Source organism: Falco punctatus, assembly GCF_963210335.1.
Source record: "Falco punctatus genome assembly, chromosome: 1".
NCBI classification, from domain to species: Eukaryota; Metazoa; Chordata; class Aves; order Falconiformes; family Falconidae; genus Falco; species Falco punctatus.
The window spans coordinates 119,883,524-119,909,692 of record NC_137580.1 but is presented as its reverse complement, the minus strand read 5'-3'; the positions used below and the strand labels follow the sequence as shown (position 1 = coordinate 119,909,692).

General features: G+C 60.7%; 2 protein-coding genes across 4 annotated transcripts in view; one reads left to right on the top strand and one right to left on the bottom strand.

Moving 5' to 3' along the window:
- Positions 1-872: 872 nt before the first annotated feature.
- GRIN2C (glutamate ionotropic receptor NMDA type subunit 2C) lies at positions 873-18,514 on the bottom strand. 2 transcript variants are annotated; one of them, XM_080376481.1, is made up of 13 exons: positions 18,411-18,514; positions 13,832-14,255; positions 11,546-12,141; positions 10,942-11,056; positions 10,144-10,355; positions 9,848-10,016; positions 9,358-9,511; positions 7,897-8,022; positions 7,584-7,813; positions 7,187-7,347; positions 6,431-6,618; positions 5,613-5,845; positions 873-5,228 (listed from the first exon to the last, which is right to left on the bottom strand). In XM_080376481.1, exons 2-13 carry the CDS (start codon positions 14,237-14,239, stop codon positions 3,828-3,830), a joined length of 3,993 nt encoding a protein of 1,330 aa, XP_080232607.1. In that variant the 5' UTR covers positions 14,240-14,255; positions 18,411-18,514; the 3' UTR covers positions 873-3,827. The 2 variants fall into 2 exon arrangements, with proteins under 2 accessions (XP_080232607.1, XP_080232606.1); XM_080376480.1 differs by lacking the exon at positions 18,411-18,514 and having other exon boundaries at positions 13,832-17,571.
- Positions 18,515-18,659: 145 nt separating this feature from the next.
- NUP85 (nucleoporin 85) overlaps positions 18,660-26,169 on the top strand; it is a 246,140-nt gene continuing 238,630 nt past the window's right edge. For both annotated transcript variants that reach the window (XM_080376692.1, XM_080376691.1), the window contains exon 1: positions 18,660-18,668. The gene's annotated coding sequence lies outside the window, so the exon portion shown is untranslated. The remainder of the gene's footprint in view (positions 18,669-26,169) is intronic.

Genomic DNA, 26,169 nt, shown 5'->3' with positions numbered 1-26,169 from the left:
TTCCACCCCCTTCCTCCTCTTGAGCATGCACCAAGCAGCTATTCCTGGAGGGGATGGCTGTGACTGATGGGGCTGCAGGCCAAGGAGAAATGGCAAGCGGAGAGGCTAATGGAGACCCTCACCTCCTCTCTATTAGCCTCCTGCAACTCTGGGTGGTAGCTGCAAACTCAATTAAAACATCTGTACTTTCCCTTTCTCAATTACGGCTCCTTACACTTAAAACCAAACAAATTGAATTGCTCTGCTGCCTCAGGCTGCGAAGGCAGTTTCTGCCAAGAAATTTATTATCACCATAAAGCACAGCTTGATTTATGTTAAAATATTAAAACAGATCTTTATGATGGAAATAAACAGTTTCTGCTGTGATTCTCTCGAAGGACCTCACAAGCAGTGGAGGATTTCAGGGCTCGGGCTGTAAATCTGAGCCCAAAGTGGCATCGGGGATGGATTCGGTCTTTGGCAGCACTTCGAAGAACAATGGCTAGGGAAGGAAAAATAGAAACCTCGAGCCCGAGAGGCAGGTTTAGGTGAGGCTTGAACATCCCCAGCAGCCGTGTGTCACTTGGGGGGGGTTCAGCTGTTTAAAGGTGTGTGAGAAGGTGCTCACCAGCCTTTGCCCCATGGGGGTTTGGGCAGCTGGGTGCTGACCCCAGGAGCTTGGGGAAGGGTGTCTGGCTGCAGGGGCTTGGCCGTGGGGGCTGCTGGCAGCATAGGGGGATGCCTGGGGGCTGGGGCAAGGGGCTGCTTCCACTGCCTTGGCATCCAGCTGGCACCCACCGACCTTGCTGGGGTGCTGCAGCCCCCGGGGCTCTCCCCAGCCCCGGGGAGGTGGGTGCCCCGGCTGGTGCAGGGGGGCGGACGGGACCCAGAGGGGCAGATGGGACCCAGGGGAAGGTTTCGTGCTGCAGCTTTGCCCCGACAGGAGGCTGGAACCGGGAGGTGGCTGCAGATGCTGCTCCCTCGAGCATCCTTGGGCATGGCAACACCCTGCTGTCCCCAATGCTGGCCTCGTATTTTCTCTGGTTTGTGATTTAACCAGCTCCACCTGCCCTGATCTGAGCCACCAGCTCCCCATAGCAGCACCAGCACATCCTTACCATTGGAAACCTCTTCCCGTGGCTGACCCGTGCTGGCCTGCCACGTTCCCCCTTTCCCCAGCAGGATGGGTCTTGTGATGTCGAGCAATGGGGGCAGTAAAAATAATACGTGCTGTGGTGATGCTGGAGCCGCCAGAGGGGGGGAGGGTGCTGGGGGAGGCTGTCGGCCGGGGGGCGCTGACTGCCCCCGAAGCAGGGCTGAGCCCAGGAGGTGGGTGGCCAGCAGAGCGCCGGCCGTATTTCTCTTTGCACATAAACGGCAGCCCACAGTGTCCCAGGGCGGCACAGGTGCCAGAGCCGACTGAATTAAAAAGTGATTGATTAGACAATTTCACCAAAAAAGAAATATCCCTCAGTGGCTGTTAAACACTAAAGTACCCAACCCACTGCTGCCCAGTCAGAGGGTGCTTCCAGGCTGCTGCTTCCCTGCAGAAGCCAGTCCCTGGGCTTCCCACCCGTCCCTGGTGTGCCCTGGGGCGAGGGGATGCTGCAGGAGCAGCTCAGCCCTTCCTTGGTCCGGGATGGGGGGGACTGGGGGGGTCACGCATCTCCCACCCGCTCCGGGCTGCTCATTGCTCCGTGCCCCATTCAGCTTTTCTCCCACCAGCGCCCAGGTTAGTGCCTGGCACCGGGAATGAGATAAAACTGGTGCTCTTCCATCTCAATTAACATATAAAGATGATTATGCAAATGCCACCATGCAAATGCACCCATCCCCAGGGCCACCTCCCCGCGAGCACCCCCAGCACCCCTATTTCCCTTGTCCCTTGCTGCCTTCAGCCTCCACAGCAAAGCCCTTCAATAAAGCATGAAGCAAATCCATTTGGCCTCTGCTGAGTCACCGGGGACATCACTAATTAATTTAAAACGTGGGTTGAGGATTTTTGATATTTTTTTTTTCGTTTCTCTCTTCTCTGCTCCCTTTTGTTCTCACAGCCCCAACCTTGGCTCGGGCTGGCCCCCAATCCTGAAGGTGTAGCTGTGTGTGTTGGCTTCCTTGGGCCAGAAAGTCACAAATTGGTGGGGGGAAGGTTCCTCAGGACACACTGGAGCCTCCTGGGGACCAGCCCGTCACCCCTGGGGGCATCTGGGCCACCCACCTGGGGATAACTGCCCAGGGCAAATGGGTGCCATCGCCTGGGGCAGCCTGGCAGGGATCCCCTTGCCTTCAACTGGGTTTATTTATTTATGGCCTTTATCTAATACACCAGCACCTCCCTCCCTCACCACAAGGCTTCAGAGGGGCTGCCAAAGCAATTAAGAGACAATTGCAATGATAAATAAGTAAAGGGAATTAAAGTGCTGGCACTGGTGTGTGATGGCAGGCTGGGGGCGGGGGAGGGGAAAACTGGCTGCATTTAACCCCAGGCAGATGGGTGGATGGGTTGACAGACAGATGGGTGGCCAGATAAGACATTGCCAGGGCTTCCAACCCTGGGCCACCCGTGGCCAGGCCCCTCCTGACCTCTCCGGGGGTTTGCAACCACCCCTGGGATGGGGCTGGGGGTTCTGGAGCCACCCCTGCCATTGTCCCCTTGCTGTTACTGGCCCTCGGTGGCTGCCAGCAGCCCCCCCAGCTGCTCTTAAATAGGAAAAATAAATATGATGAAGCTTTAGAGCAGCTTCCTGGGGGAGGTTGTTCATCCAGGTAGGCAATGTCAAACCAGCCAGGGAGAAGGGCTGTGGGTTGGCATCTCCCTGGGAAGATACCATGGGCAGTTTTCCATAGGATTATAGCCCCGGGATGGGTCTGGTACCGGCGGGCAAAGCCGTGGCTGCTGCCCCCGGCCCGGCAGCCTCAGCTCCTGCTTCCCAAATCCCTTCTCCCCTGCCTGGTGCTGCCTGAGCATCACGGCTGCCCCTGCCCGCACCCCCGCGGCCCAGCAGGGAAAGGGCTGTGTTAGACGTACATCAAGTGAAGAATTAAACCCAGCTCATCTATCGTACCTGATTTATGGCTCCATCAGCCCTGGGAAGGTGGGAGGATTTATTTTTTTTTCCTCTTTCTCATTCCCCCACAGCACACCTTCCCAGGGCTGCCACGCCATGCTGCAGCTCCCCGCTGGGCTGCTGATTTGGGAGCATCACTTACTGACCCGAGCTCACCCCCATCCCTGCCCAGCACCTCCAAACCTGAGCAGGGTGCCTTAACTCCAGCTTCAGTGCTCTCGGTACAGGCTGATGTCTCCCAAGTAATTATCCCTCAGCGCGGTTTAATGAGTTGCTGTTTTCCTTGGCCTGGCTGCTGCCGGTGGGATAAGCCTGTGTCGGGGCTCAGCAGTAGAGACACAAATAGGGAGGCGGTGCACAGGACCACGAGCATCCCCGTGACAGGGGGTAAAGCCAAGGGCAGCCCCAGGCTCACCACCAGAGGATGGAAGAAGGGTCCCCAGCTGGTTGAAAATGTCTCTTTAATGACCCGGACATGGCATTTTGAGTTCTTTGAGTGAAAATAAAATGTGACGGCAACACGGCAGCAATGCGTTTGGCATCCCCAATGCTAGCCCTGCCCATGGGGAGAGCCCGAGCCAGCACACGCCAGCCCTCGCCAGGCTCCTCTGACCCTCCCCCAAAAGCGCACGGGACCCGCCGAGCCGCTTGGAGCATCCCGCTGCCGGCCACGCAGGACCCTGGGAGGCTGGAGCCCGGCCGGGAGCCGTTGGCTGGCCCATGGGGCCACCCGGGCAAGGGGCAGGCAGAGGGGTGCGGACACCCCCCTGTCTCCCCCCGTCACACCTCCGACTCCAGGCTGGAGATCCGCCGCCAGGACCCACCAGTACAGGGACTTGTCACCCCACGGGCCACCAGCGGGTCCCTCCTCTCCGTCCCCGCTGCCCGCAGCAAGGCCAGCTCCCCACGCCTCCCGCAGTCTCTGCAGCTGCTGTCCCAGCGCCCAGCTCCCCGGCTGCATCCCGCTGGCACCCTGGGGTGCTCCCGGGGCAGCGGGGACCCCTGCGAGCGGTGTCCCAGGTAGAGGCCCCGGTTGGCATAGGAGTTCATGCAGGCGTAGGGCGTGCACGCCGGCACGGTGGCACGGGGGTTTTGCCGGCAAGCCTCCCGGTAGGATGGCAGCCTGGCCACAGGTGAGCGCGGTGCCAGCCAGCCAGCGGCCTGGGGACAGCGGGGCCCACAGCCGTAGCCGGCCTCAGCTTCGGGGAAGAGGTCGGGCACGTTGGCGCGGGTGGGCGCACGGGCAGCACCGCAGTGCCGCAGCCCCCCGGGACAGCGCTTCTCGCCCCGCTCCCCGGGCACCCTGGCCGAGCTTGCCCATCGGCTTGGCTTCTCCCGCTCCATCACCGCAGCCTCCGGCTCTCCCCTGGCTCTGCAAGTCCTGGTGGCTTTCAGGAAGGCGCCGCGAGGGCAGGATGGAGGCAGGAAGGGGCTGCCCACCTCCCGCCTCTTCTCCGCTGCCGACAGCAGCCGGGGCAGTGTCCCCGAGCCCCCGTGTCCCCCGTCCCCCTGGAGTAGGGGGGGGTTCTGCAGTCGGTCCCCCCGCCCTGCCGGCCGCTTGTGCTCCCTGTAGATGTCCGGTGGTGGGAGGTCCCTGGGGGATGTGGGGGGTGGGAGGGGAGCCCCGACATGGTTCCCCACCAGCACCTGCTCCCCAAAATCCCCCCCTGGGGAAGTCTTTACCAGGAGGTGGGGGAAACCCACAAGGGCTTCATCCCCCACACAGCCACCCCGAAACTTCAGGGGATGCAGGAGGCGGGGGACGTGCTCATTTGCCCCTCTCCACTTCTCCTCCCCAGGCAGCCGGGAGTCCACGGGGATGGGCTGGGGCAGCGGCAGCCCCAGAGGAGCACCCTTGGGAGGGCAGGCTCTCCCCAGCCTCTCAGGGGGGGGCAGGTCAGAGGAGGGGGCCCGGTGGGCACCGGTGCTGTTCTGCACCACGAGCTGGGGTGTCCTCAGGGAGAAGGTGGTCTGGAGGCGCTCACTGTGGCTGCTCCAGTCCTCAATGGTGCGGGTGGCCTGCTCCAGCGAGCCACCCACGCTGGCCGTTGACACCATCTCCTTGGCCGCCTGCAGCATCTTCAGCACATTGGCCTGGGCTGAGCTGGTGGTGACGTCAGGTGTGGGCGCCCGCCGGGGGCTCGCCAGGGTCTGCACTCCATTGAAGCAGCTGTAGATGCCCTGTGGAGAGAAGCAGGGGGACCCCCACCATCAGCAGGGTCACTGGGGTCCTGCAAACATGAACCCACCCTGATAAGCCGAGATGATGATGCTGAGGCTGAAATGTCTTGACAGCACTGATGTCCCCTCCCCAGCATCCACAGTGCTGCCAGGGTGGGTGACACCATCCTCCATCACCCCCTTCTCCAGGGATGCTAATACGGGGTCATCCCCAGGGCTAAGCCCTTTCCCCAAATCCTGGCTTTTCTCCCCAACCATCAGCACCAACATCTTCAGCCCCTCCCATGTGGGTCAAAGGGACGATGTCCACCAAGCCGTGCCCAACCCCATGACACTGTGGGAGAACACTCAGGCCCCTCAAGAGCCCCCAGCAGCATCACTCACCCTGCTGATGGCCAGGAGAAAGTCAAGCTTGTGGGACTTGGGGACAGAGTGACGCAGCTTCCAGTAGACAAGGTGCTCCCAGGCAAAGACCAGCAGGCTCAGCCCCATGGCCACCAGCAGCATGTAGAAAACCCCAGCCATGTTGTCGATGTCCAGCTTGCTGCTCATCACTTCGTTCTTCTCATTCTGGCAGATCCCCGACAGCCAAACTGTCTCCAGCTTCTGGGTCTCGCCTGGGGCCGGACACACACAGCGATGGGGGGGGTGAATGTGCCCCCCCCTGCCCTGGCATCATCTCCCCAAGCACAGCCCCTGCCCATCCCCACCCCTCCATGGCTGGAGGGACAGAAATCCTCTCCAAGCCCCCAGAGCTGCTGCCCTTGGCCTGAGCATCCCACCAGCCACTTGGCTTCTCCAGGGCCCTCTCCTGCCTCTGTCCCCCACCCATGTGCCAGCCAGCTGTGCTCACTGTCCCCTTCCCTGGCTTCTCCTTCTGACCCTCAGATTTTGTGCGTGGCCATCTCCAGGATTTTTGCAGCCTGAAGGAAGATGGGGGACCCCAGGGGAATCACACACACACACACTCCCCCCCCTCCCCCCACCCCAGCAGCGGTCAGCTGGAGAGATGCTGCTGGAATTAATGTTCCCTGAAAGGAACTGGTGGAGAAGCCCCTCAGTGGCATCCTGCAAGGAACCATGGAGGCTTCACAGGGTCTGGGGGCCAAAGCCATGCCCCCTGGGTTAACGTGGAGGGCAGGGGTGGGGTGAGGATGGGGAGATGAGGACAGGGCTAGTGAGAAGCTTGCCCAGGCACCCACCATCTCCCAGGAACTGGAGCAGAGCCAGGTCGATAGCTCGCTTCCAACGCGAGTCCTTCTGCAGGGCGATGCCGTAGCCTGTGGTGGCAAACACCTTCCCGCTGCCGATGGTCACCAGCTTGCAGCCCTCGTCCTTGCCCGCCATGTAGTTGAGCACCGCCGCATCGTAGATGAAGGCGTCCAGCTTCCTGCCCCACCGATGGGAGGGAGAGTGAGGATGGGGACGGGGACGGATGCCCTTTTTGGGGGGCTGTACCTCGTTTGGGGGAGCTCTACCCGTTTTGAATAGCTGTAGTCCATTTGGAGGGGGTTGTGTCCTTCTTGGGGGGTCTCTGCACCATGTTGGAGAGCTTTAACTCCTCTGGGGGGGGGAAGTAACCAAGCTGGGGGGGGGGGGGGCTGTATACCTTTGGGGGGGGCCATACCCCACTTGGGGGGGGGGGGCTGCATCCCTTCTGGGGGGAGCTGTATGAGCTTATACCCCAGCTGCAGGGTGTCGTACCCTGTCTGGGGGGGGCCGTATCTCATGCAGGGAAACCACACAGAGCCATATCCCATCTGGGAGAGTTGTGTACCCAGCCTGGGGAGTCCACACCCCACTGGCGGGGGGCTGTACCCCAGTTGAGGAAGCCCTACCCCATCTGGGAGGCACTGTACCCCATCCCAGGGAGCTGTAGTTCATTTGGGGTCCTGTATCCCATTTGGAGGAGGTGTACCCCAGCTCTGGGAGCCATACCGCATGTGGGGGAGCCGTACCCCATTTTGAGGCTGGTGAGGGCATCCTCCACGGAGCGCTGGTTGTACTTCACCATGTGGGTGTGCATGTCAGGGTAGTTGCTGCGGATGTTCCTCTCGGTGCTGCCATTGGGGACGGTGCCGAAGCGGAACGGGGGGTACTGCTCCTGCGGCTTCTGGAACTGCAAAGGGGAGCCCCAGGGAGCGGCATCACATGGCATCCGTGTCCCTGCTGTGTTCCCTGCCGTGTACCCTGCCACGTCCCCAGCATGTCTCCGGCACGTCCCCCCTCCCCACCAGCAGCCCTCCACCCGCCCACCCATGCCCAGCCAGCTGGCAGTGACATGCAGCCCTGCCAAGTTTTCACCACCCCAAAAAAATTATTTTTTAGGGATCCCAACCCGACCGTCAGCCCCACCTTCCTGTCACTCAGCCCTGACACGGTGTCGATGTACTGCTCCTGGATCATGAAGGCAGCCAGGTTGGCAGTGTAGCTGGCGAGGAAGATGACGGCGAAGAAGGCCCAGATGAGCACCATGATCTTGCTGGTGGTGCCCTTGGGATTCTCGATGGGCACCGAGTTGTTGAAGACCAGAGCCCACAGCAGCCACACCGACTTGCCGATGGTGAAGGAGGGACCTCCAGGCCCTGCGGGGACAGGGGACAGAGGGGACAGCCATCAGCCCGGCTGGAGATGTGTGTGTCCCCCCCTCCCACCTCCTCCAACTCACTCTTGGCGCTGGTGAGGTTCTGGTTGTAGCCGACGGGGCTGAAATACTCGAACACGAAGACAGTGACAGCCACCACAGTGAGGCACATCACGAACATCATGACCCACACGGCTGGACTGTAAGGCTCTGCAAAGCAAGTGGGTCTCCATCAGCCCCCCCGGACACTCTACAGCGCCCTGGGGACCCCCAGCAGCCCTCCCTGATGGATGGGGCTGTCCCTCCTGGGAGGGGAGACCGGGGCTGGCAGCACTGCAGCCGAGCAGATGATCCACAGGGAATCAGGAGGGAACGGGGATGCTGTGAGGTGGGGGGATGCAGCCATGCTTCTCTGCCTAAGCAAAATCAGCCTTTCATCAGTGGGGAGATGCTAATGAGATGCTGCCCATGTCCAGGGTCATCCTCAGGAGCATTTCGCATGGGATCATGGGTTGTCCCCCAGATGGCTCTGGCCATGGGATTGTGCCTGCACTGGGCATGGGACCAGCCCCTGGCTCTGCTCAGCCCCTGGGAAAGCCCCTGGGAGCTGGGGGTGGGCAGCGAGCCCCCGCCTGCCTGGGATGAGCTAGAACAGGGTGGCAGGAGTGGTGGAGATGCATCCAAGCCCTCAACGTGCGGCTGCCGAGGTCCATTTGTCAGCGCGTCCTTCGCTGTCAGGGAGGAGAGGCCTCCCCTGATGGGGATGCGGCTCATTAGCACAGGAGGCAGGAGGCGCAGGGACCGCAGACCCTGGCCCTCCGGACCGGGGCGGGATGTCCCCGGGGCCGGGGAAGGTGACCCCTGCTTCAGGGGGAGGTGGACCCTGCGGTGTGCAGGGGACAGGAGGGGGAAGATGTGCCCAGGCTGGCAGTGTCCCATACCCCATGGCATCCCTGGCACCCACACCCCTGTGCACCCTCCCGGTGTGGGAGCCCTGCTCCAGCTGAGCCGGGATGCCGCTGCCGTGCCCTTGCCGAGGGCCGGGAGCCCTGCCGAGCTCTCAGGCTGAATTTCATGATGACCTTGGCCAGTCTCCTCCCCTTCCTAGGCTGCAGCTTTGCTTTTTTAAAACTCATTAAATAAAACTTTTAGCAGCGGCAGTTTCCTGCCCCAGCTTAGCCACAGGCTGTGGTGACGGTGGCAGAGAAGGGGTCCCCAGAGCAGAGCTCAGAGCTGGCAAATACCCACCTTGTCTTCCCCCCCATCCCCGTCGTCCTCCCTCCTCCACAGAAGTAACGAAGAGGAGGAAACCTCCAATCCCAGCTTCCATCTCCAATCCCAGCCTCCATCTCCATAATAAAAGGATTATTCAGGTGAGGGGCGGAGGAAGCCCCAAAGCCAGCAGCACAATCTCCTTCCCTTATGACTTGGTGGGGTTTTTTTCTCCTTACAAGTTATTTAAAACTGAATAATATTTCTAATTTGCATTTTCTGGAAGCATGGGATGAACCCACAGCCAGACAGAGGGAGGGGCGCATGGCTCACCCAGGAAGGCAGAGGGGGAGACGGTGCCGTTGCTCCTGGCCACCATGACGCTGATGCCCGTCTCCACGAAGGGCACGGAGAAGTCCACGATCTCAGAGCGCTCCTCGTTGATAGTGAGGGAGCCAATGGCCATGTCTGCACGCTTGTAGTACACCTGGAGAGGGGGCAGATGGTCTCAGGATGGGCAGATGGACAGACAGAGGTACCCAGACCACCTTCCCCAGGCATTTCATCTCCAACATTACCAATCTTAACTTTTGTCTTTTTTTTCCTAAAACAGTAGCTTCTCAAATGACCAGAGGTACTAACACAACCAGCTGTGGGAGTTGTAAATGTTTGGCTCATTTCCTCATTCTCCTGGCACAGCTCGTGCCAAACTGTCCCTTGCTCAGAGTCCCACCACAGACACCATCTCCAGCAGGAAAGCCCGAGGTTCTCTGGAGTGGTGCCCCCCAGGGAGGGCCAAAGTTGGGGTCTGAGCCATGCCCACCTCACCGATCATGCCGTTCCACACCCCACGGACAATCTTGCCATGTTTGCCGTTGGTCACCAGGTAGAGGTCATAGGAGAACTTCACCGCCTTGGCCAGCTTCTTCAGGATGTCAATGCAGAAGCCCTTGCAACACAGCTTGGTGTAGGGATCCACAAGGCCATCACCACTGAAACCATGCCGGGGAAAAAAGGGTTGGACCAATCAAAGATGCTCGGAGCACCCTGATGCCTGCTGGACACCACGTGCCTGGGAAGCAGTGGCCAGAATTGCCCAGCTCCATCCTCACTGCTCACCTCTGGGAGGAGTTGGTCTGCTTGCGGCAGGGCACAGTATTGCGCACGCAGACCCCGGTGCTGGGGTCCGTGTTCTCCACGATGACGAAGGGTCTCTCCTCCAGTGTGGCCACCGTCAGGTGGCGGTTATCGGCCACGGGCTGCAGGAAGGAGCCGTAGCGGGGCCATACCGGGTACTTCATGTGGATGATGCCTTTCTCCCACTTGCCCACCTGCCCCCAAGGGAGAGCGCACCGTCACCTCGGCGAGGGGCTCTGGGGGTCACATGGGGTCCCATGTCCATCCTCCCCATGCCTTTGGGACTCGTTTCTCCTGGAGCATTGTCAGGCTGGAGCTCAGCCATGGTGAGACCCACCTCAGCATCCCTTCCCCATGCACCCACTGACCACAGGGCGAGGTGTTTCCTCCTGTGCCCCAAGCGCTGGGCTTGGGTGAGCACAAACCTGGCCAGATTTCACCCAAAATACTTTCAAACTAGAAAAAAAAACACCCTCCATGCAGTTTGTTTTAGGTCTAGGTGTTCCACTGCTGTTCTCCAGAGGTGAGCAGTTGCATTTTTGCCTCTTTTGGAAACTTTCAGCCAAATTGCAGGGAAAAAAACCCAGTTCTTGGCAGAGCTTTGGTGCCCAGCATTGCCACAAAGCCCCACCTTGCCACCATGGGTACTTTTGGTGCCAGTCACAGGTTTTGCAATGGACAACCTGCCCCAGGGTGGGACTCTAGCCTATGCATGGCCCCAGGCTCACCCTGCCCACCCCCCCTCCCAGTGTGCCCATCCTGGGGGGTCCAGGGTCCTACCATCTCCCAGAGCCGATGCTGGTTAAGCGAGATCACCACCATGGTGGGCCTGACCAGGTAGCCGCCTTCATTGAAGGAGAAGTCCCTGTGCTCCCACGTCACATTGAGGAGGTGCCTGGTGGGACACAGCACCCATAAGACTCTGGCTGTGCAGCTTAGCCCCGTACAGCCTTCCTCCTCCTCCTCCTCCGGCTCCACCGGGCTGCCACGGGCCCCATGGAGAGATGTGGAGCTGAGAGCTGGGGACCAGGTTTAGCCACTGTGCAAGAGGCAGCAGGGAGCTGGAGAAAGCCCTGCCAGCAAGGAGGCACTGCACGGACTGCCACAGCAGCCCCAAGCGCACATCTGCACTGTGAAGCAGTGCCATGAAACCCCCCCTGAGACCCCCATGGGTGCCAGGTCGCAGAGAAGCACGGGAAACTGCAAGGGCTGCTCTGGAGAGATGCTCCAGGATAAGCCCAGCCAAGAGGCGTGGACCACCAGCTGCAGCTCAGCGAGCATCATCGCCCCAGCCTGCCAGCTCCATTCTCCACCTCCTCTGCCCCTTCCCTCTTTGTTTCCCCATTCTGTTTCATGCCCATCCCAGTGCCCCCCCGAGCCTTACCGGTAGAAGCTGCTGTTGGAGGTGGTGGCTCCACCAGGGGCCTGGCAGTCCCGTCCCACCTCCGGGAGGTAGCCATGGGCCCGGAAGAAGCTGGCTGCCCCCATGGCAATGATGGCCACCCCATCCCGCACCTTCTGCCGCAGGCTCAGCTTCCAGCTCTCTGTCACCACACTGATGAGGCCGACAGGGAAGGAGGCGGGTGGTACCTCCATGTTGCCCACTGACAGGCTGGGCACGATCCAGATGTAGCCCGGCCCCACCAGGCCAGCTTGCTCTGCCATGGCAAAGAGGTACTCAGCCTCCTCTCGTGAGCAGTAGACAATGAGGACCTGGGCATCGATCTGCCGCAGGAGCCGCTGCGTCCTAGAGCTGCTCCGCTCCTGGCTCATCTCGAAGGTGAGCACCTCCTGCAGCTCCCAGCCAAAGTAGCTGGCGTCCGTGAAGGAGCGGATGACGTCCAGGAAGACGTTGTAGCCCGGGTAGAGGCTGGTAATGACAGCAAAAGAGCCCCAGTCGTATTCCTCCAGCACCTTGAAGATCACCTGGATTTGCTGCTCGATGGAAACACCCAACTGCAGGAAAGCCGAGCCGGGCTCCTGTGGGAGGAGAAGGAGTCAGGGGCTGCTCTGGCACCATGGTCCAGCTGTCTTGTGCCCGTGCAAGCCACCTTGAATTTGCCATCATGAAGGGTTCAAGGAGCCATGATCTGGCATGGTCCATGGGCTGGAGACACCCAAAATGGGACAGATCCTGTGGCAGTCTCCAAGGAACATCATCCCATGCAAAGGGTCAAGCCCTGCAGCCTCTCCTCCATTTCTCAGCTTGTTGACCAAAAATTCGTCCATCCTCCAAAGGAGACCAACAATTTCTCCTTAAACCAGGAGAAGGAGGGGGACAAGGGCTCTGCCAGGAGTGTAAATCCCGTCCCAGCTCCAACTCACTACCTGCTGCTGGAGCCTGTGTGGCTCCTTCCCTCTCACCCCGTCTCCCCAGCCATATGGCCTCTCATTAGCAAACCTTAATTGATCTGATTCTGTCTTAAATGATTCAGCGAATAGCATTTGCAGAAGGTCTCGTGCAGGCAGTGGGGTTTTGCAACCCAGATCCCCTCCTCCTCCAGAGGAGGAGTTTTTCCAATGAGGCTGGTGGTCCAGCTGGAGGGGTGAGCCCCAGGGACTCCTTCTGGGGAGTGGGATCTGCTGGGATCCTTGGACACATGAGAGGAGGAGGAAGAGGTCGAGCCTCAGACAGGCCCCTCCACCACCCCTGAAATACCCCTGGAGAAAGCTGCAGGAAAATCATGCCGACCACAGCAAATCCATGGCTGTTTCCCAGTGCGTGGGGTGAGCCCCTGCACTCACCTGAGCCCCCTGCACCCACCTGAGCCTACTGCACCCACCCGAGCCCCCTGTACTCACTGCAGCCCCTGCCACCCACCCACAGTGAGCAGCACCTGGGGTGGTCCAGGAGCACCTGTCGGTGCAGCCAGTGCTGCCGAGGTGCCACCCAGGGGGTTCAGAGCCCCAAACCTCTGGGCAAGTGGAACATGAAAGCAGAGGGGCGGCAGGGTCTCCAGCCCCGGGGGCTGCTGCCATGGGAAGGGGCCAGCACTGGGACCCCTCCAGTGCCCAGGCTGGGATGAGCAGCCAGGGGACAGAACCCAGATCTCCCCCTTGGGAGGGACCGGAGCCTCACCACAGCCCATCACAAGCTGCCCAGCACCCTCCAGCCTGGCTGCAGCTCTCCCTGCCGCCAGCACTTCCCGGCAGGCAGGTGACAGTGACTAGTTGACAGTGACAGTGTCTGATGCCAGCGAAGAGGAGAGAAGCTAAAAATCCTTTTTCAGCCCGTGGTGCACCTGAGATTGCTGCCACAGCCAAGCGAGGCTTCTCCACGCTGCCTGCCCAGCCATTTCAGGGCTGGATTTGGCCCTGGCATCGCATGGAGGGAGGAGGATGGGGACGTGCCAACCCTGCCACTGCCCCTGCAGCCCCAGCGCCACTCCGGCACCCCACGGTCGGCACAGCCTGGAGGGGACAGCAAGCAGGACACCAGGGAGGGTCCCTCCACAGGGCACTGTAGTCCCCTCCCTGAAGTCCCCTCCATGTCCCACCGCCCCAGCCGGCCACGCTGCCACAGCCACTGCCTATTCCTGCCCACAAGCCCTGCACTGCAGCCTGGCAGCTCCTCTGCCCCCCAGCATTTCACATCCCATATCCACCCCTCTCTAATAATCCCTCATTTCTCTCACCCCCCCCTGGAAATAACCCGTAGCGAATGCCTCACCTTCGGGGTCAGGACCACAGCAGACCCCCCGCTGATGCTGATGACGGGGACCTGGGTCTGGGAGGAGATGAAGTCCAGGATCTGGGCCACGGCCTCTGTGCCGACGTTGTCCTCAAAGACGATGCCGTGGATCTTGTGGCTGGCAAGGATGTTGCAGATCTGGGTGAGGAGGGTGCTGGGGTTGGTGTTGTTGACGATGACGGTGATGGGGTGGATCTCCAGGGGCATGTCCAGGAAGCTCTGGGGACTCAGGCGGGAGCGGATGTGCAGGGGGTAGGACGTGCCCCCAAACACCACGGCCACGTTGACCACCGGCTCCTCGGGGCTGGGCAGCAGCAGGTCTGTGAAGGCAGCTGAGCAGCCCAGCACCATCGACAGTAGCAGAGCGTGCGCCGGCGCTCTGCCCATGTCCACCGCCACGTCCCTGCTGGGACAGGACACAGCCCCTCGCATCTGGCCACCCACCAGGACCCCCAGCCCCACTCACCCCAGCCTGCCCCGCAGCAGCACCAGGGTGGGTTGACCCCAGGGAGAAAGGGGAACCTTCATCCTTTGGAGGCTGCACATGGTCAAAGGACAACCACAGGGTTGTGCCCACCACCCACCATGCACCCAAGTGCCACGTTCCTTGTCCCCAGTCCCACCAAGCAGTAAACCTTCCCAGCTGGTTGCCCCTTCCCACCACCACACCGTCCCCATCCCACCACCACCATTCCCCTCCCAGTCCCATTGCCTTCCCACCCCATCCCCTCTCCAAAAGCCATCACTGCTAGGATGCTCCTTATTGCCCCTTCGACCAGGGATGGGGACAGGAGCGAGAGGTGACAGGAGGAGCTGGCAAGTCCCTGGTGCCTCTCTCCAGAGCTGCCAGCCACCTTCCATATTTAAAGGCTTTGCCCTTGAGGGAGGGTTCAGCTCTGCAACCCCCATGTTGGGATTTTGCAAACCACACAGTCATCGGGGCAGCTGGTCCCCTGCCTGTCCCCCTGCCTGTCCTCTGCCCATCACCCTTCCCCAGGGCCCTTGCTCTCTCCCCCCAAATCCCAACAAAAGCACCTGCCTGGCCCTTTATCTCCAAGTTTCCCCCCCCCCAAGACACCGCCCTTCAGCTTTCCCCCCTTCATGCCTCTGGTGTGTGTCCTGCCTGGCACTGCCCACCCGGCTGGGACATGCGTCGCACTGCGTCTCTGCCGGCTGTACCCCAAAGCCAAGGTCGGGGGGAGGGGGGTTTGAGCACATCCCCCCCTGCCAGGTCCCCAGGTCCCCACTGACTATGATTGCTCAGCCCGCAGTAGGCAGGGTGAGAGCCCCCGGGGGTTGGGGGGGAACATACGTCCCTGCTCACGGTGATGCACCCCCGTGCTGGACCTCACCCCTTCCTTGGAGCCTGCCGGCAAAACCAACCCACGGGAGACCTGTGGCCGGGGGGATCTGAGCCCCTCTGTGCCCTGTTGCACCCAGGGCCGTTTCTCCGGTGCCACACCGGGCAGCAGGGAGGGGGACAAGCAGCCCTCCACGGTGGCACCAGCCACACGCCAGTGTCGCTCCATGCAGCAAGATGCCAGCTGGTGCTCAGAAACGTCACTTGCAATTAAAAGCTGCTGTTGCTTAACGCGTTCCTCGGCATGGCCGGAGGAGTCCCTTGATGAGTCCCAGATGGTTTCGGGGTCTGCGCTGCCCTGGGGACCTGCACCCCAACACCACTCTGTGCCACAGTGACGGACAACCCCTCGGCACACTGCAAAAGCATCGCCAGCGTTTTGGACTGAAAACGCAGGAAATAAACCCAACCACTGCCCGGCTGGAGACTCTGCAAGAGCTGCTTGGTGTGGATTTGAGCACCAGGGCTGCCTGCTCCAGAGAGACGGGGGACATGAGCCCCACATCCCCCTCCTGCACCCCATGGGTACTGGGAGGGCTTGGGCACCCGGATGGGCACCAACGCTCACCAGGGAGCATCTCTCCTGGCCAGAGGAGTTTCAGGAGGGGGATCATCCACACCTAGCACCCACCATCACCCAGGGGGGGTTCACCCTGCCCCGCTGCATCCCCCCCTGTCCCACACCGCAGCCAGCCAAGCCGCAGGAGCCACGACACCACACCGATGGCTGCAGCCAGGGCCCCTTGGCCGGAGAGGGTGGCAGGTGAGTCATGCCATGCTGGCAGCGTCCCACGCTCCGGCACGGCCAGCATAACGGCGGGGCAGCCTGCGCTGCCCGCTCCTCGTTGTGAATTCCCAAGTATTTTTAGTCCCATGATAAATAATTCATTGGGAATCCGGTATCAGCTATCCGAGCAGAGAGGAAGGGGAGCAACACACCACCCAAAACAAACAGAGCTGCTCTCCTAGCGGCTCTGCCTGTCTGAGCCCTCCTCAAGGACGTTTAAATATACCCTGGGCCCTCGTGGTGACTGATCGGGTTTGCTTGTTCCAGCCCTGGCACCTCACCCATCCCAGACCCTTATCCTCCTCTTCCTCAGCCCAGCTCTTCCCCATGCTCGAGAGCCTTTTCTAGCACCAAGTAACCCAAGCACAGGCCGGCAAACCCCTCCCGTGATGCCGAACACTGCTTCCCAAGGGGTTGCTCCGCTCCTGGCTGTAACTGGGAGTGGGTTTGAGCAAACTGGTTTCCCGCCAGACTGAGCCGCAGGTGGAAAACAACCCTGCCCCTTGCAGCCAGAGCACGATGGCAATGGCAGAGGGGAGGGTGGCATGGGCACATCGCATCGCTCAGCCATGGATGAGATAACCAGGAGGTTGGATTTCCATCCTTCCCCAGGAATCTGGTGTGGTTGGCCAGAGCCAAGCCGCTCGCCGCAGCCCTTGGCGGCTGTGGAGGAGGATGGAGGGGTTTAGGGCCAGCAAGCCCGTGGCTGGCAGGGGCTCCGTGCACGGGCTGGAGCCAGGGCTGCTCCAAAATGGCCGGATTCAGGATGCAAAGAGCAGCCAGCTCCTCCAGCCCAGCCGATTCCATGCACTTCCAGCTCGTCTTTTCCAGGAGCAAGCTAGAGGGGTGTAGGAAAATGTGGGGTTTGGGGGAGGATGAAGGTGAGGAAGGCAAATTGCAGGGAAGTGGTAGAGGCAGAGGAGAAACTGAGCCCATCCCTGCCAGAGCCGGGGCTGCTCTTGGGCTCCGCACAACACAGCAAAGCCCCCATGGACTCTAAAAAAAATAATAAATAAAAATCACATTTTTCAACCTCTTGTCGCAAGCACTGCAGATTTGCTCCTTTGGGAAAAGGCCTTCCCAAAAGGGACATTTTCCAGCTGGGCAAAGGGCTGGTGGCCAGGCTGGAGCAGGAGGAAGGTGGCCCCAGCCGGGAGCACAGGCAGGGCAATGCCACCTCCCGGCAGCCTCCCCAGGGACCAGGGGACACCCACAGAGCCGCCCAGTAGCTTCCCCACTTGGGTTTTGATGCTTTCAGGTGGGTTTGAACAGGTTAACCCCTCTCCTGGGCATGGCTTCACCTGACACACCAAACACTCGCAGAAACCTCCTGCTAAAGGCACCAGTGGAGCCCTTACCCCCCACTACTCCCTGAAATATCATTTTAATGCAACAGGGAAAGTTTGCTCCTAATTTTAAACCTCCTTTTTGCCCTCCCTCCATCCCTCCCTCCCCTGCTCCAAGAGGGGGAGAGCTCATGCAGATATTTTGACCTCAGGAAAGGGAGAAATAAAATGCCAAAATGCAACATATCTGTAACGAAAAAGAAACCTTATCTCCCCCCCAAAAAAAAAAAAAGCCTGCAAGCCCAAAACCAGAGGGAAGGCGCAGCCTGCACCAGGGGAGGGGGAACCACTGCCGATGGATGGAAAGGACGGAGTGAATCTGAACCTGGAAGGGGCCATGTGGGGAGGACAGGGGGCACTGGGGAGGCTACCGGGTTGTGCCAGGGCTTGTCATTGTCCCCAATGGGGGACACCCTTGTGGAGCAAGAAGACCTCCGACGGAGCCCCCCAGAAGGAAGCAAAGCAGCAAAACCTCCCCAAAGCCAACTCATCACCATCCCCGTCCCCATGCAGGGAGAAGCACCGGCAGCCTCCGGCAAGCACCGTCTCCTTTCAACCTTCATCTGCCACCACCCAGCACCACCCTCCTCATCCTCATCACCCTCCTCTTCCTCGCCCGTGCCTCCGACAGCAACAGTTGCGGGCCGGGGGCTGCGGGCTGGGGCGATGGGGGGCCCCCCGCATACACACGCACTGAAACGCAGCTTAAAAAGGTCGAATATGGATTAACCAAAAATAAACGCCAAGTGTCCTGCCTGCCGCTGGGTTACGCAAGGTGGCGGGGGGGACACAGGGCTAGTGGCACCCAGGGAGGTCTCCCCTCTTTTTTCTGCCTCCCACCCACCCCAAACCCCCCCAGCACAGCGCCCGAATAGCGGCTCGTTCCCATCCTTGCCCGGGACGGGAAGTGGGAGCTCTTGGGGATGGGGGGATGCTGGGGTAGAGGGGAATGGCCACAGCGACCCCCCCGCCCCCCCAGCCCACCCCTCCAGCCCATCCCTAAAAGTTCTCGGCGACGGCAGAGCCCGTCGGGGGCCGGTTGCCCCCAGCCCGGCCGGTACTTACGGGACCGCCGCTGCTCGGTGCCTACATGCCCCGCGGCTCCGGCGGGGCTGCGCGTCCCCCCGGGGGCTCGGCCCCGGGCAGCTCTCCCCTCCGGCGAGGCAGCCCCCCCCGGCAGGATCGGCCCCCGCCGCGGCTGGCGGGGGGGACCGGCGGCTGCCGTCGGTCCCGGCTCGTCCTTGGCGGCGGCGGCGGCGGCTCTGCAGCGGCGGCTGGAGGCAGGGACGGGAGCGGGGGAAGGAGGGAGCGGGAGCGGAGCGGGTGTGCACGGGGGGGGGCCCGGTGGCAGCAGGTGTCTCGGCGGCCGCCGGGCCCCGGCAGCCATCTCCCCCCCCCACCCCGCGCCGGGACCGGCGGGGCTGGCCCGGGTGGGACGGCCGGGAGGAGCCGGCGGCCGGTGGGGAGGGCTGAGGGGATGGGGGCACGGGGGGGGCACGGGGGCGGTGGGGAGGGCTGCGGGGATGGGGGCCCGGGGGGAGAGGTGCGGTTATGGGTGCCCGGGGCGGGGGGGGATGCGGGGATGGGTGCCCGGGGGGAGAGGTGCGGTTATGGGTGCCCGGGGGGGGATGGATGCGGGGGTGGGTGCCCGGAGGGGATGCGGGGATGGGTGCCCGGGGGGGGGCACGGGGGCGGTGGAAGGACAGGACGTGTGTCCTCCTGCCTCACCGCAACTTCGGGGCTGGCCGCCAGCCCCGGGGAGTGGGGAGGGGGAGGCGTGACGGGCAGCCCTCCCTCCAGAACCTGCCCGCCTCCCTTGCATCCAGGGCTGGCTCCAGCGCTGGGGAGGGCAGGGGGCAAGCCCCCTCCTTGCTTCGTCCCCCTTTTTCCCCAGGAGGAAAAACCCACCGCAAAATGGCACAGCTCTTACAATGCACCCACCCCCCCTCCACCCCCCAGGAAGAGCTGGAGGGGTGCAAGCAGCTGCGGTCGGACACCCACCCACACACCCCCAGTAAATAACCTCCAGCCCTTTGCTAACCGAACCGGTGGGGTCTGGCCAGGTGCCCCGCAGCTGGTGCAGGGCAGCCCCAGGGTCCCCATCGGTCACAGGGAGGGGGGGTGACACAGAGCAAAGCCCCCGCAGGCAGCAGCAGCCTCCAGCTGTCACCAGGGCCAGTATTAAAGCATCAGCTGATCCCGCAGCACTGGTTTAGAGCAAGCCAGACTGGGGTGGGGGGGTAAGGGGGGAGATCCAGCAAAGGAAGAGGGGGGAGACGGGCAGGGGCCTTGCTGGGGTCCCCTTGCCCCCAGCTGGGTGCTCAGTCCGCCCCCAAACTAGCCCATGCTCTGCAGCAGAGCTGAATTCCAGCCCTGCCAGGGGTGGGGGGGCAGCTGCTCCAACACCTCCCGGTGCCCCGGCTCAGAGCCACAGAAACACTGGGCATCGCCCCGAGAGCATCTGCCCGGCTGCCGGTGTGTGTTGCCAGCAGCACCCGTGCCCAGGCACTGCCCTCCTGCCTTCCCCAGGGGCAGATGCCCAGCTCGGGGACACAGCCATCCAAACCCAAGTTATTTAGAGCTGTCGGGTGGCTGCCACCCAACCTGGCACCGCAGCCACCTGCAACAGCATCCCTGTGCCTGCTGGGGCCTGGAAAGGCCGTTTACAGAGAGGTTTCAACGTACCTAAAAACCTGCTGCCTGCAGTTAGCCAGGAGCTGCCTGGTGCTGGAGCTCCCCAAGGCAGCCCGCTGTCTGGGTGCTGAGGATGCCCCCGCAGTACCACAGGGTTGCCAGAGATGCCAAAAAAAGGGAGGAAAGGGAACCCTCCCCCCCCCCCATTTTGGGATTCATTTTAATCCCTGTAAAAGCAGTACTCGGTCTCTCTTGCAGAGCTCAGCCAAATCTCCGAGGCTGCTGCGGTGCAGGGCTGGGGGCAATGGGGGATGCAGGACCTTGCACCCCTCTCTTGGCTGCTGTTGGCTGCATCCTGCTGCCCTGGCTCGGGCAGCCCTGGCTGCCCAGTGCTGCCCGACCCCGGCAGCTCTGCCTCTCTCTTGCCCAAGGATAGGAGACGTAAGGGTTAGCAACAGGTCCTCCCATCCATGGTCGGGTGTGACTGGACCTGGGGACCAGCTTTCCAGGGATCTGGTCCCCTGGAGCTGCCGCAGAAACCCTGGGTGGCTCCTGTACCCTCAGTGCCCCCGAGTCACCCTTCCCAGGACCAGCTGCTCCCCGGGCTAGATCCCTTAGGGAGTCTGGGCTCACACCTATTTCAGCCCCAGTGATGCTTCATAGGGAAAATATTTCTCAGCAGAGCCACCAGCACCCAGGTGGGACAAGGAGGCAGCAGCAACCCCCCGGGGACAATACCCAGCTCCTCCATCACACCCATGACCCTCCAGCATCCCCTGGGACATTTAACCTCCATCACAGCCCAAAACCCACACGTGGAACAAACAGACAAACCCAGGTCCGGTGCACAGCTGGAGGGTGTCTGCAGTGGGGAGAAGCAGTGAAGGGTCACTACCGGTGGTGACACGCATGCCCGCTCCCCAACCCCCCACCCCCCACCCCCACCCCCCCACCCCACCCCCCAGCCACGACTCCTCTCCCTTAGGAGTCAAACCCAGCCAAACCCCTGGCCAGCGGCTCTGGCTCCTCCTCGCAGTTCAAAAACAAAACCCACAACAGTTTTCTGGGGGAGCTGTTCTGCAACCATCAAAACACCTTATTTGAGCATTTAAACAACAAAAGACCTTTTTACGTTCAAAACAACTGCCTCGATGGATGCAGAGGTTTGGATTGAAAGAGAAGCACCAACAGCACCCGGGATGAAGCCCACAATCCTTGGAGGCACAACTGGACTTTTCCTCCTGGTTGGAAACCTCTGACTTCCCCAGCCCCTCGGTGCCACCCTCTCCGGAGATGCTGTGCCCTCTTTGCCCGGCTTTCTGGGCTGGGCAGGGATAACAAAGGCACAAAGCTGCCTTCCCCCTCCTTCATCCCCCGCTCCAGACCGCTGGGGTGGTACCCTGGCACGGGACCCTCAGCATCCCAGCGAGTCCCTCACCCACGGCACAGCCCAAGAGGGACCTCAGCCAGCTTCTCCATCACCCTGTTACCTTTTCCCAGCATCTTTTCTTGCAGAAAGCTCTGAAAGCAGGTTGATAAATGCAAGGCACCGTGCTCTGACAGCTCCTGGTGTGCAGCCACCTCCTGCAGGGAAGAGGCCAGGGGAGCGAGGGGGACGTGGGAGGACTGTGTCGGGAGGGATGTTAGTCCAGCTTTGCACTAACCCCATCCAGCCCAACACCAGTGTCCGAGAAGTGCCTCAGACTCTACGCAGGCTCCTTGCATCCCACTGCAAGCCCACCAACATCTTCCATCCCACGCTGCGGTAAAGCCCCACACGGTGCATCACACCCCAACCCCCTCTGTTTAGGCCCCCCTGCCCTGCAGGGTCAACGGGAGCCCATCAGCTCCCAGGCCCCTACCCAAAACATCCACCCCCAAGGCGCACCCACAGACGAGGCAGCATCGTACAGCTCGAGCCAGTGTCTTTAATATCTCCAGTTCTGCAGGGCAAGCCCCCGCCATCAGCCTCCTAACTGAAGGAGAAATTTGGCCAAAGGTTTTTAACTTGGTGCATCCTAAACCAGGAGTTTGGGAAGGAGAGGACCTGGATCTGTGCACTGCCAGCACAAAGCTAGAGCTGGCCCTGGAAGGGCAGGTGGCCAGCTGGGTGACACGGCCCGCTTGGGCTGTCCCCAAGGGTGTCTGCATCCCACTAACGGCATCCGACACCGGACAGGGCAAACAGCACCATGCCCACAGGTCCCTCTGCCAGAGCTGAGTCTTGCAGGTGACACTTGTGACATCTGAGATTAAGCCCCAGACCTGCACCCACCCCAGACCTGCACCCATCCCGGACCTGCCCATCGGCTTCCAACTCCCAGACGTCTGGCCAAAAATTAAGAAGGTCTGAGCCCAGCCGCTCCTACTCCTGGGCACCCACCTTGCCTTGTCCCACCTTCCCCATGCTGCCTTCAGCTCCTGGGGCCACCCCCAGGCACCATCTGCACCCCCCAGGTCTGCTCCATCCCATAAGGGCATTCAGGGCTTTGGTGCTGAAATAGCCACACAGAGCTGGGCAGCATCTTGGGTCCCAGCAGCCACAAAAGCAATTGAGGCAGAAAGCAGAGCAAGGCCACAGGGATGGTGCTGTGCACGGTGCACGCATGGCATGGATCCAGCACAGCTCCGCTCCACTGCCACCCAGTCCCACCCTCACAGTCATTAAAGCAGCTGAAATAAACAGGGATGGTTTCATCCCTGTAGGGATAATTCCTCGTCCTGGGGTGGCATGTGCCTGCAGGACTGCCCCTGAGGTTGGGGATGAGGCAGCCAAAGCCAGGGAGTTGAAAATGGAAATTTCCCAGGAAGGGAGGAAATCGTATCTTTCTGGGAGTTAACCAGTCCTTGCCCTCCAATAACTTTATTTGCCGCTGTCAGATCCCTAAATAGCTCCTAGAAAGCAGCTGCTGGAGTTTACATCTCCTTCACCTCTGCTCCCCTCCCGGCCTTGGGAGATGGATTCTTGCAGCCCCGATTTCCAAAGTTATTCACCCCAAGTGAAGAGAACGCCACCCTGCTGCTGCTGCGGGACCCCCAGCAGCGCCTGCCCCAGCACAGTCCTCTGACCGCGGGCAAGACTTCGGCGAGCGCAGAGCCTGGGGAAGGTTGGACATGGAAACCGTGAGCTGCTGGTGGGTCTGGAGCCAAGGATGTGCTCGGGGTCCTTTCGGAGAAGGGGTGATGCTGTGCCAGGAGGGAAGCAGTTGTCTGGGTAACCCACTCCAGTGACCCCAGAGGTTGGTACCCAAACCCGTTCGCCATCCCTGCCCAGGGCTAGTGATGGATCTAGAGAGAAGAACACATGAAGTATGAGAAGATGTGCCTGGGAGAGCAAGCGGCGAAGGGAGGGTACACGCAGGGACTGATGCTTGTGCTCGGCCAAAGCGCTGAAGTCAGCACTCTCCGGAGCCATCTGTTCCCGACGAAGCCCCGGCGCAGACGGACTCGTCCAGGCTCCCGGCAGCGGATGCCGCAATTCAGTGATTCATGCAGTGAGGGGACGGCATAAAGCCGGACACCGCCTCTGCGGCCGCGCTAACTCCAGGGATGGGGCTGGAAAATTATATATTAGCCACGCTGTGGAGAAGCTTTTATCAACTATTTTTCTGTTCGTGTGAGTTGGCTTTTAAATGACAGCACAGCTCTTCACTGCAGGGCCAGAGGCCTGATTCAAGCTGGTTATTCCCTTATTCCAGAGCACAGGTAACCTCCTGCTTCATGGCTCTAAATGCTCATTTGGAAAGGCCAAGTTCAGCAAGCTGCCTATTAGCAAAGCCAGCGAGAGCCTCTGCTCTTGCCTCCCAGGTGTAATTGCAAAATGCAGCATCAACAGGAGCTTCTGAGGTGTCTCAGACCTGCTTCTTCCCTGGATTACTCCAAGCTTCCTGGCAGCCCACGCAAGGCAGCACCCCAGGGCAGAGAAGAGCTAGCCTGCACGGCTCTGCAGACAAGGGAAACTGAGGCACAACAGCATAAAGCAGCAGGAGGAGGTTGCAAAGACCCAAGTGAATAGCATTTACTGTCGAACCAGCCCACCCCATGACAAGCTCTCTCTCCTCTGTACCAGCCTGGCTGCCTTTCAGAGCAGCACACACGAGGGCAAGGAAAGCACGGCGCAGGGAGCTGCGGGAGTGGACCTGTGCAGCCTTGCCTGGCCGGTCTCGAGGCCATCCCTCACCAGATGCTGATCTCCACCAGCTTTGTGCAGCCTCATTAAAGCTAGGCTGAGCCATAACTCACTGGAGCAGGGAAGTCCACATTAAGAGCTGGCGGTGACGACTTTCAGGCCTCCTTCCAACAGCAGACGGGTGTCACTCACAGCATCGCCTTCCCGGCTCCTTTATCCCCTGTGGAAAATGGCTCTGGAGCTGCCCCTCCGCCTGCTTGGGAGAGCAGAGGGTGAGGGGGTGGCTGCCCCCCCTTGCCCCTCGGACCACCATGGTGGGGACATACCTGCAGTAAAGACAAGGTTAATCATGCCTAAAAGCAGAACCCAAATGTGAGCTGGAACCTGTGAGGGCTCCCCAGCCCGCTCAGAGCCCCCCCAGCCTGCTGGTCTTTTGTGGTCACCAAGAGAGCTGGGTCCCCTCCCTCCATCCCCGGGGGTGCCAGGTCACCCCTCCATCCCCGCTCGGCCCCTCTTTGCTCCCCGTTACCGGCCTCCCAGCGCCACCTAACGACACGGCGACCAGGGATAAGGACCTTCACAAGGAAGCCGGACACATCTTGGTCCCTGGAGAGGATGGAGAACACTGACAGCAAGGGGGAGGCAGCTGGATACCTGGCTGGGGCTCGGGGATGCAGGCAGCAAAGGGGGAGCTGGAGGTAGTGAATAAAGATTTACATTATCGTAACGATCCTGCCTCTGCCCATGAGGCTCAGTCCCCCATCCCTGCCCTTCGCTGACCTTGATCATCCCACACCTTTCCCACAGCCCAGTATTAACGCCGGGGCCTTGGCCAAGTTCTGGCTTGAGCAAGGACACCAGGCTCAGCAAAGAAAGATGCTCCCCTTAATCTGTTATCCCAGCCCCAAAACCACCTGGAAGCATCACCACTTTGGGAAGGACCGTTTGCCATGCTCAGCACAAGCACGGTGGCCTCTGTCATGGCCACAAAACCACCCTGACATCAACGTTCAAGGCAACGTGGAAGAAAAACCTGGGGAAGAGCCAGCTCATCTCCTCCCAATACCTGCATATATGATGCAGCCACAACCAGCCCTTCACCATCACATTTCTGGCTGGGCTATCGACCGAAACGGCTGCTCCCCACCCCGAGCACAGCCCCCTCACCTCCACACCCCTCTTTGCAAAGAGCTTATTCACCTCCAAAGCCAGAGCTGATGTAATCTCCTGCTCAAGAGTTCAGCATTAGGACTGCATCAGCCACGAGATGTAACGAGAGCCACATCACACAAGCAGCTGTTCGACAAAAGCTTTATTGCTCGTTTGCGTACAAGTTCCCAGTATCACATTTCCTGAGTTTCTTAATGAGTTTGCAAATGAGATTTAAATAGAAAAGGAAGGGGGGGAAAAAAAGGAAGAGAAGAGAGAAGCTGAAGATCTGCCTTCCCTAAGGCTGGGCCAGAGATGGGGTGAGTGCGGTGCCCAGTGGGCAAGCCCTTTACCATGGGAGGGCTCAGTGGCGAAGGAGGTTGGAGATACAAACCTCTGCTGGCTGCCCTGGCCCGATTTACCCTCTGCCTCCATCGTGGAGCCTAATTCGTTTCTAATCCAGAGCCACCAGCAACTGCCATTGTCACCATTTACACCGGTCAGAGGAGCAGATGCAGTCTTGCAGAGGCTGGGGACAGCGTGGGTGGCAGGATGGCCAGGGGAGGGGGCCACGCTGACGCGGCCCCTGCGCCACAGATAAAGAGGAGATTACAGCTCACGGCTTGTAATCTGGCTTAAAACCTGACACCGTCGCCATAGTCAATTTGGGCTAAAAGAAGCATTTAATAAGCTTCAAAACACACAGACCCAAAAAAAACCCCCAGCAGCGAATGAAGCGAAAGGGCTCAAGGCATTGCTTGCACCAGTCAGTGCTGGCAGGTACCGGCGAACACAGGATACGATCCGGAACAAGGCAATTACACCCTCGTTATCCCAAACCACCCCACAAGATAAACCCCGGCAGAGCCTGAGTTCTAACTGTGGGAGGCAGAACGCAAATGAATGCCCTTG